Source organism: Poecilia reticulata, linkage group LG18 (assembly GCF_000633615.1).
Source record: "Poecilia reticulata strain Guanapo linkage group LG18, Guppy_female_1.0+MT, whole genome shotgun sequence".
In the NCBI taxonomy this organism is placed as follows: Eukaryota; Metazoa; Chordata; class Actinopteri; order Cyprinodontiformes; family Poeciliidae; genus Poecilia; species Poecilia reticulata.
Window position 1 is genome coordinate 559,229 of NC_024348.1, and position 11,038 is coordinate 570,266.

At 40.8% G+C, this 11,038-nt stretch overlaps 1 protein-coding gene across 26 annotated transcripts in view; it reads left to right on the plus strand.

Annotated features, from left to right (window-relative positions):
- ank2b (ankyrin 2b, neuronal) overlaps positions 1–11,038 on the plus strand; it is a 206,942-nt gene that overhangs the window by 156,336 nt on the left and 39,568 nt on the right. For 18 of the 26 annotated variants that reach the window (XM_008434870.2, XM_008434873.2, XM_008434863.2 and 15 more), the window contains 3 exons: positions 3,001–3,039; positions 5,662–5,886; positions 10,307–10,405. In XM_008434870.2, the coding sequence (XP_008433092.1) occupies positions 3,001–3,039; positions 5,662–5,886; positions 10,307–10,405 (363 nt within the window). The remainder of the gene's footprint in view (positions 1–3,000; positions 3,040–5,661; positions 5,887–10,306; positions 10,406–11,038) is intronic. The other 8 variants (XM_017310417.1, XM_008434874.2, XM_008434888.2 and 5 more) reach the window with 3 other exon arrangements.

The following is an 11,038-nucleotide window of genomic DNA, read 5'->3' on the forward strand; positions in this document are numbered from 1 at the left end:
ATGTCTGCTATTGTTCCTTCTGGGAGTGAGACCCCTTCTGTGTGGGCGACCTTCCCTCTCTTTGTAACCATCCGACCACACTTCTCTAGTCCAAATGACATCCCAGTGCTGTAGATCCTGGTGGTGTGGATCAGTGAGTTGATGTCTTGGCGTACAGCTTGTCGTCCATGTAGAGGAGGTGACTGATCGTGGCCCCATTCTTGAGTCGGTATCCGTAGCCAGTCTTGTTGATGATTTGGCTGAGAGGGTTCAGGCCTATGCAGAACAGCAGTGGGGACAGAGCATCTCCTTGGTATATGCCACATCTGATGGACACTTGTGCAAGTGGTTTGCAGTTGGCTTCAAGGGTGGTTTTCCACAGCCCCATCGAGTTTTGCAATGAAGGCTCTTAGAGTCCTGTTGATGTTCAATGATCCCAGTGTGTGGCATTGAGTCATAGGCTTTCTTGTAATCAATCCAAGCGGTACACAGGTTGGTGTGTCGGGTTTTGCAGTCTCGGGTGACTGTGTGGTCTACAAGGAGTTGGTGTTTGGCTCCTCTGCTATTTATGCCTATGCCCTTCTGTGCCTTGCTCATGTATKTATCCATGTGCCCGCTTATCTTAGCCGCTATGATGCCTGACATGAGCTTCCATGTTGTAGAGAGACAGGTTATCGGTCAGTAGTTGAATGGGACTGAACCCTTTGAAGGATCATTCTGTATCAGGATTGTGCGCCCTTCAGTTAACCATTCAGGGTGAGTCCCATTTTGTAGAAGCTGGCTCATTTGAGCTGCCAGTCGGTCATGGAAGGCAGTGAGTTTCTTCTGCCAGTAGGCATGGATCATGCCAGATCATGGTGGACAGCACCATGATCTGGTGCTGTCCAGTTTTTCATACCTGAGACTCTTTCTTGGACATCTGCCACAGTGATGGTTACTGGAGCTTGCTCAGGGACGTTGCTGTGGTCCTCTCGTAGAGAGATTAGCCACTGTGCATTGTTGTTGTTTTCCAGTATTGTTCAGTCTCCAGCCTTGGTGGGTCTGCTCTGTTGTTATTACCCTGCCATTGAGAGTACACTTTAACTGGTTGGGTGCTTTGATGGTTCGTTCATTACTGTGGCTACATACGTAATCTCTGGACAGGGAGTTGTACTTGACTCCTCTCTGAACTGGCGCCCTGGCTCCCCCTTTCCATAGCACTTGTGTTGTACCTCATCAATTTCAAGTTGTGATAGCAGTTGTGGATGTTGGAACACTGAGCTACTAGTTGTTTGGCAGTTAGTTTGTGGGTTCACTCTCTGAGGCTGCGGGCCCACCACGATTGGTTCCCTGCCCGCATTTAAGTACTTCAAAGGGTATGCACTCTCACTCGAGATCAGGGACCACCTTGAGCAACAGGGACTATCTTTTATGGTTGGTGTATGGTGTACACGGTGTGCTCCAGGGCGTCACCTCTTGGTTTGTATGTGCTGCGTAGAATATGACTAGCATATTCCAGTGGGTGCAGTTGCTTCATCTGAGCTGGGCCCAGATGGAGCTTGTGGTGCTCTGTTATGTTGGTGTTCNTTGTTTATTCCATAATACATTTTAATTTGTATAGGTCTAAACATTACCCTATAGGTAATGAACAAGCACTATATTGCTGACCATATTTCTATTTGATTATTATTTTTTTCATATTTTGACTGAGATTTTTGTAGTCCGTGCCTGTGTTCATGACAAATGAACACTACAATTATTGCAGGGTGTGAATTAATCCATTTGATGCTCATTTGGGTACTTTAGTATGTCTTAGTGACATTCTTTGAAGTCTTATTTTAAATGTCCTTGCAATTCTCATTGGTACTTATAATGTATTGTTATGCAGGGGGTGTGGCTTATTTATCTAATTACCGATGTCCTGTTAATGTTGCATAAAGTCAGGTCATTATATTTAGAGTTGTGTAGTGTGTAAACACAATTTTAACTGAGATCTTTGTTGAGTGGCTCATTAAAGATTTTTTGACACATTCAGTCGGCCTGTAGAGCAAGTGGAAAGGGGTGCTCCCATAATTCACCACTGTGACTGGTTCGGAAAAATTGTCCTTACAATTCACCGGGACCTGTATATGTGTGTGTGTGTGTGTGTGTGTGTGTGTGCGTGTCTGTGTGTGTGTCTGCGTGTGTGTGTGTGCATACATACACACACACAAATTTAAAGTGGTTAAATCAACCTTTCCTGAAGTTTCACAAATCACAAACATGGTTCTAAATATTCACTATTAACTAAGGAAAGCCGTTGTGGTGGATGTAGCAATACCAAGTGATTACAACATCAGGAAAAAGGAGCAGGAGTAATTGGAGAAATACCAAGACCTCAGGGAGGAACTGGAAAAGACCTGGAAGGTGAAGACCACAGTGGTGCCTGTKGTCATCGGGGCCCTCGGGGCAGTCACCCCCAAACTGGAGCAGTGGCTCAAACAGATCCCAGGAACAACATCAGACATCTCAGTCCAGAAATGTGCAGTTCTAGGCACAGCCAAGATACTGGAGGAGAACCTCAAGCTCCCAGATTTAGAGAGGAGACAGACAGACAGACAGACAGACAGACAGACAGACAGACAGACAGACAGACAGACAGACAGACAGACAGACAGCGGAGGGTCCGCAAACACTGAGCAATTCTTCTTTTTTATGGCAGTTGGCAAACTACTGCGCACGCTCTCCATGTGTGATATTATTGCGCCCTCTACTGCGTATGTGGGACGCTTCCAGGTCGTTAGCTGTTCATGCTGGAGAACACATACAGGTCGCTTATATTTGTAAGTGTGAACAACCACTTCAAAAAAATCCAATTTGACAAAAAATTGGAATTGGGTCACTTGTCACTTCAGATTAGTTTGCACATAAAGACCAAAAACATGCTTTTTAATTCTATAACAACAATCTTTTCCTTCCTTGCTCTGATTTTCCTCACTTTTTTTTTTTTTTCAAACTGATTGCTCAACTTTTAATGCCTCCCAATGTGATTGTTGTTTTTAGCCGTTCCTCTCCGTGCCATGATCATGGAGACCACAGCAGGTGACCCTCTGCATCTTGGTTTAATCACATTTTCCTTCATCATCATCACCACTCTTCCTCCACTCACACGTGTTCTCCTCTTGGAGAGGTGCATGTTTGTGTGTCTGTCCTCAGTAAACATTGCCTCACATATTCTCAGGCTCAGGCATCACAGTATATAGAGAGCTGTGTGAATCGAACTAAAACCTCCAAGTTTTAAACCTGTTATTCTGCAGACCTCATGTATCTTCATTTTCCCTCCACATAAGGCGGGAAGCTACAAGTTAAAACTGCAAAAGTCTGAAAAAACTGAGGCAATGAAGGTTGAGGACACATCCGCTGATTTCATTCACTGTCTAGTGAAGTCTGCATTTCCACTAACATGGCCTCCATGTTGCCGTGTCTCACAGCGAAATGAGCATCACACCATATTTTGGGGATACATTATTCTGAGCCTTGTAACTCTGGGCGTGTTGCAGAATCAAACAATGGATTAAGTTGTTCAATAGAACATCTGTTGTTGTGATGTGGAACATCATTCCAGCCAGTTTCTCCCAACTTAAAATGTTTGATGTGTGCACCAATTCCATTTTGCATGAAAGAGTCCCAGGCTTTATCTTCATGAGTGGTGAGAAAACAGACACCAGACTCTGCTCTAAATTTATATGTGGATATTGTTTTTGAACATTCTATTTGTTGAACATTTTCAACCTCAGCCCATATAGTTTGCCAAAACCATTTAACCTTTTTGCATTCCCTAAGGCAGTGAAATCTTGTCCCTAAAATCAACGGCAGTTTCTGATATGAGTGATATGGGCAACTGCACAGGGCGGCATCTGTGGGGCAGGAGGTTCGGTTTGTGCTCAGATGAAAAATCAAGAAGCATAATTTCAGATTTTGTAAAACTTATCTTGTATACAGAAATTTGACCGAATTCTTCCACACAATTGATTAGCACAGGTACCGAGTTTGGTGTGTCTGTTAAAGTCAAGAGAATGTCATCCACATAAAAGGTTGTAGTGTGTTCCCCTTATAACTGTTCCCTGGATATTTGATGATTGCCGGACATCAATTGCTAATGGGTCGATTGCTAAGGAAAACAACAGATAATGGTGACTCTTGAGCTCTTTGAAAGTATTTTAACATCCACCCTAAGGACGCTAATTGGATGATTAGAAGCACATAATTCTGGATGTTTTTCTTTTTTTTGGAATATCTATAATATGAGCTAAGTACACACATTTTGGGAGTTCCCCTCCTTCAAAAAACTTGTCAGACACATGTTGTAATAGTTTAATTTAGCTTTTTATATTTTTATAAAACTATACACAGAATTCATCAGCCCCTGGACATTTATCTGATTGGGGAGAGGAGATTTCACAGAAATCGATGAAAGTATTTTAACATCTTTCTGTTAGAAAGACCTCCAACAGGGAAGTATTTTAGCAGTTTAGCTCGTTCATCTGTTAACTGAGACTTTCCTCTCTCCCTGAAGGATAAGCCCTTTTTTGAGATATTGTTTTGCTAACTTATCTTCTAGCAGAGCTTTGGATGTTTGGATGCTCTTTGCACACTGCAAGGCAGTTCATATTACTGGTGAAGGGTACATGACCTACCGTAGCCACAAGGGAGCCCCCAAAAGCATTTTTTTTTTCTTTTTGTCCATAAAATACTGACTTCTACATACATTATCAAATGTATATTATTGTAAAAACAAATAACTTCATAATGAAATTGTGTGTTTTTGTTGCTCTGACATAGAAATTGTTACAAAAAAAAAAAATCAGTTCCACTGAGGGGACTTCTTTTTGTGTGTGTCCTCTGGTATTTTGATGATTTGTCTTTGATGATGAACTTCAGACCTGGGGTTAGAACACCTCCTCACCATCACCCTAATCTTTAGTTTCCTCCACAGACTTTTGGAGTCACCATCTGACTCCACAGCTGGAGTCAGATGGTGACTCCCCTGAGAAATATGCTCTTATCAGCTTATAAAACTTAAGCGCCTTCTCCTTGGGTGTGGCTTTACCCGGTTCCTCTTCATTCAGCTCCAGCCAGATTTGTCTCCATTTGTAGACCCTGTGGGACCCTCCTCGCTTTTTGGAACAAGTCGGGCCAACCTGGGTATTGCATGCAAACGATTTGATTGGCAGTAGACTGCATTTGTTGATTGGTCATTGAATTTACATCACAATATGAGTGAAAACGATATTTGCAAACTCTTCAAACATCAATATCTCAACCACTATTTTCAATCAATAGTATTTGGCAAGATTGCTGCATATTGATAATTCCAGGGTCAGACTTTGAGGTCCAAATCTTTCTATCAAATGTGGCAAAAGAGCACACGCAGCGTCAACTGGACAGAGCAACCCTATGCTCTCACAGCTTGCTCATCATGTTCCCACATTCCCACTTATTCACGCCCTCTAACAGGAACACACTGCCAGTGGAGATGCACCCAACTTGGCTAGAACTGAACCAGATATTAACTGGATAGAGTTAGACTTGACAATGGAGAGGGGGCTTTGAGATATTAATGAAAACAACTTACTCTATTAGTTTTGGTGTCTGTGGCCTCATCATCAAACGCTATCAGTGACATATGTTTTCATTTGTGAAAAATTTCCTGTTCCGCTTTAGCTTCCTGGTCAGCTTCATGGTGGACGCCAGGGGAGGAGCCATGCGTGGTTGCCGACATAATGGCCTCCGCATCATTATTCCACCCAAGAAATGCAGCGCCCCAACAAGGGTCACCTGTCGACTGGTGAAACGGCACCGTCTGGCCACCATGCCCCCCATGGTGGAGGGCGAGGGTCTGGCCAGCAGGCTTATTGAAGTGGGGCCATCTGGAGCCCAGTTTCTTGGGTAAGGCTACAGGTAGAGACTTAAAGTAGACACAGAATATTGGAAGACTTATGCCAGCAAACAAATATAGTAATTCTACAGAAATATGTAATATTATGCTTGTCACTCTTGGAAGCACACTTGGAATGACAGGAATTGCTCATCATTTAAAGTACATATTTCACTTTAAATGCATGTTGAAGCCTTTGTGTCATAACAGGTCTGAAATTAACATTTTTGGTGCAAAAATGGCCCATATTTCAAAATATAAGGTATTGGTACCTTCTCTACCTATCCTGCTTACTGCTCCACCTAGTGACCACCGTTAATGACATAGATGGAGGAGAACGTTCCGGACTGTGCAGCTAAAAACACGGAGTAAGACCTGGAGGAGGTGACTAATCCTGAACATTAAATCAGCTACATGTTTAAGATTGAAGGCTCACAGGAGAGCCAGAAGCTGGAACTGTTGACAGAGATTATATAAATTGTAGAACAGCAGATATTGGAATGGAAAACAACATGCACACAAACCAGGGATGCCACCTTTCAGATATGAAAATAAGGGATGCTCACCACAGTGAGGCGCCCACAGAAGTGGTGCACTTAATTTCACAGCTGTTTTCGGGTTTTTTTTTTTCTTTTGAGTATAACAATTTTTTGAGTATAACAATCAGAGTATAACTTCAACATGTTAAGTGGAAGTAGCTTAATTTTCAAATCAGCAAGTGTTTGGTAAAAAGTTAAATACTCAAGTACTGAGTAACTGATCATAACAACCGATTTAATATTTTTAAATTCATGTCAGACAGCCAAAAGCAAGGTCTGTGCAAATTCTGGTATTTTCAATAACACCAAAATATTTAGAAGGAGTTAAGTTCAGAGGCTGGTTCTAGACCAAATTTACTATGGGGGCTGGAGATAGTCAGTGTTTTTTCATAGGGGCAATTAAAAAATGAAGAAAATAAAAAACAGGGCAATATTTCATAATTTGATGTATAAATGAACCAAAGGATGGATGGATGGATGGATGGATGGATGGATGGATGGATGGATGGATGGATGGATGGATGGATGGATGGATGGATGGATGGATGGATGGANGATGGATGGATGGATGGATGGATGGATGGATGGATGGATGGATGGATGGATGGATGGATGGATGGATGGATGGATGGATGGATGGATGGATGGATTTAACACGAGCTTTAAAAGTGGACAGTGAATGAAGGAAAAACATGCTGACAAAAATGCACCAGACAAATAGATTACTGTTAATCTATTTGTTTGATTTATTCCGTAAATTGACATTTATATTATTTTGGCTAATACTATCATATGAGAAAACCTATCATCCAAAATGAACATCCTAAGTAAATAATCAAACCATAACAGTCTACTAAAAGCACAATGAGAAACTTAATCATAGCAAAAGGTTCTATACCATATCAGCCTCAGGAGATGATTGAGGGATGAAGAGATTCTTTAGGTTCTAACGGGTCTGCAGTTCATTTTAAATGATTTTTTCAATGTCTGTATTTATCCTCACTGAAATTGCTGAGCCTGGGATGGGCGTCTAACCACTCACATATGTACTTTTGCAAGAGATTTGCTTTGAAGGACATGGTGGAGTACATTTTAAAAAGACGCAGGTTGATAGACGCTCACTTTGGCTTTGTAGTGTTTGTCTCTAAGCAACCGTAACAACAGTGTTGGACCGTAGCGTTCTGGAGGGTCCTTTGTACATACAATTAGAGTCAAAAATGTTCATATTCCTGGAAAATTGAATAACTCTCTCCACACCCACCTTCTTACAGGTCAAAGCTGCGACTCTGGTTTGTTGTTGTCTCTTCTCCCCGTCATCTTCTGTCTTCCCCTCGCTGCTTCTGCTGTTATGGTGGCACTGCAGTGGATTTCAGCCTGATTTTGTAATTTCTTCTGGACCAGACCAGTTGCAGCCTGATCAGCTGCACATATGTTTTAACCTGAGCAAACAAAACCTCCTTGAGCTCAGAAATCCGACCGCAGGGCTCCGTTCTCCTCCAGTTACGTCATGCAAACCACATGGCTTTTCTAGAAGTGGAGCTTTTTTGGTGACTCAATACTTTAAAACTTTCGCTGGCTAGTTACAGACCAAATACAGCAACCGTATTTACAGTTTGACCTTAGAAAATACTTTTCTACCATTTAAAAGAACCTTAAATATGCACTTTAAGATGCATTAACAGTGTGAGAAAGGTGGGGGGACCTTCTATATTCTTGATTGCTTGAGACTTACGATTTGCTGCCCTCTTTCTTTCAGACTGATTTTCCCCAGCTTGTGCCTAACTTCAGCTGTTTGTGTATCTGCTCTTGCTTCCTGCCAGTGCCAGGGTCTGCCAGTCTTTGCTCTCCAGCATGCCCAGTTTGATTTCATAACAGCTCCTGTCTAACTATTTTTAACTGTTAATCCTTAACCTTAACTATGGCTTTTCTTATGAATTCCACCTACATAAATGCACCATGATTGGTTTTATATGTGGCTGGTTATGTCCTCTAATGGTAATATGTGGGAATATATCACAATATACTGTAAGTTACAATGTTAGGCCATCCAATGGACAGTTAGCCTTTATGTGCAGACAAGCTGGAAGTTTTCTAGCACAGATATGATATTCTAATTAATGTTTTATTATATTGAAGGTTATACAGCACCATCCTGGTAAGGATATGTTAAGGGTCTGAGAATTTATTTCATTAGAAATAAATGCCATGTGCTGTTGTCTTTCCAATGTTCAAGTGTGTAAGATAAGCTGACCTCTGTGTCATATCATGTTCACACCCCAAGATAACAGAGTCATGGATACTATTTAGGTTCCTTGGAACACAAACCAATGCAATAATGCTTCAGTTATTATATCACTGCTGCAACATATCAAAAACTATACTGTGTCATTTGTAAACTTTCACATCAAAAATTAACAGCAATTACTTGAGTTACTTAGCCTATCATAAGGGGAAGTAATAAGGATTGAGGAATATGAACACCTCAGTGTTGGCCTTGACAACAGACTGGACTGGAGACACAACAGTGAGAAGTAAGAAGGAACAGAGCAGACTGAACTTCTTAAGGAAGCGAAGATCCTTGAAGGTTTGCAGCAAGGTGCTGCAGATCTTTTATCAATCTGTTGTTGAGAGCGTCATCTCTTCTGCTGTCATCTGTTGGGGCAGCAGCATCAGAACCAGGGACCTAAAAAGGCTCAAGAGTCTGATAAAGAAGGCTGGTTCTGTTCTGGGGACGACTGGAACCTCTGGAAATGATGATGCAAAGAAGGATTTTTCATAGGATCAAGAAAATTATGGACAGTCTTGACCATGCTCTTCATGAGACTGTATTGAGGGAACAGTGTCTTTAGTCAGAGGCTTCTTCAGAGTCCCTGTAATACAGACCTCTACAGTAGATTTTTCCTGGCAACAAAACTCTTTGAAGAACAACAACATTTAAATTCCCTTCAGGATCAATAAAGTATTTTTGAATCTGAATTGGCTTTTCAAAGTTATATTTTCACAATGTCATTCTTTCATCTATAGATGTCACATTTTCTAACTAAATATTTCCTAAACAAAATATTTTGCTTCAAGCTAACTACCTTATAAAAAATGTTAGTTAGCAAGCTAATATTTAGTTTGAAGCCTAAAATTTAGTTTGATAGTAATATTTTTATAGGGTTCTACAAAATTTTGGCTTGCTAGCTGGATATTCGGTTAGCAGGCTAAATATTCAGCTTAAGGCTAACTACATGTTTACCTCGCAAAGCAAAATGCCTTTGCTAAATATTTAGATTAGTTAGATAGCTAAACATTTAGCCCCCAAATCGTTGGCTATTTACCCTGTCATGAGGGAGAAAAATAGCCATATTTTCACCATGTTATACATTTATTTATGAGAGTTTAAACTAAATATGTAATTAGTAAGCCAAGCTGCTAAATATTCTGTTTGGAGTTAAACATTTAGTGGCAAGCTATATATTACCTTGCTAACTACAAATTTTTTTATAAGGCAAATATTTGGCTTGGAGCAAAATATTTTGACTTTGGAAAATGAGCCCCATTTCTTCCCCTTATGATAGGCTAAAAAACTCAAATGATTGCTGTAAAGTTTTGACTGCACAACTTTACAAACGGCACACCAAAAAAAAAAAAAACAGCCATTATATAATATTTTTCCAGTGAAATCTGGTTGATTATGCTACTGCAGTAACAAGTCCAGATTTTAATGTTTTTTGTGCAGGATGCTGTACCCTTCAATAGTCTTTTTAAATGATGTGTCTTTGTATTTCTTTCTTTTTTTGAGAGAATAATCACATGCTTACAAAACAATTAGATTTTCCATTCAACCAAAACATTGTGTGCTTTCTCCTCCACTCTGCTGCGGATGGATGCTTGGCGTATCACACAGTAAACTCCACCTCCCCACTGCCCCTCCACCTCTAAATGAGGGAGAGAGTTTGGTTAGCAGAATCCTCCAGCTTGGTCCACCGGGGACTAAATTTCTTGGGTAGGGTGATGAGGCCTCATAAAGCATAGAATATTGCATAGGAAACAATCTATGGATGCCAGCCTCAGTTTCTGCCTTTCACTTCATATATTATTTCTGCATGTTTTTTAATATTTTGTAACCCCTTCCCTTAATGTCTGGTACCTCACTTTATTTGTCACACTTCTGTTTGTTATTGCTTTGCCTTACCCTCTTTATGCTTTATTCTATAGTTTTTTCATAGAAACTGTTCTTGTCACTTGTAATCCCCACCACATTGAACAAAAAAGTCAGGTACCCAGAAGGATTGGTTGATGTTGGACATAACTTAAAATGAGTGGCATATAGAAGGCTGTGATGGGCCAACCACAGCCTTGTGCATGGACATGCACACCTTGCATGTATAGAACAGATCTGAGCAACCAGAACGACATTAGAGAGCGTAACAAAATATTCTGTCTGAAAAACATCTAACCAACGAGGTCACCCTGTCTTTTCTCAGCCCAACTTGTATTAGGACAATTCCAGAAGCTGTTTGCCGACATGCCATTGGAGAAAATAACAGCCTTTCCTCTGATAGTACTATCCGATGTTCTGCCACCGTTTATATTGGTAGCACAATAAAATAGGTTATATTTATAACCTATATATATA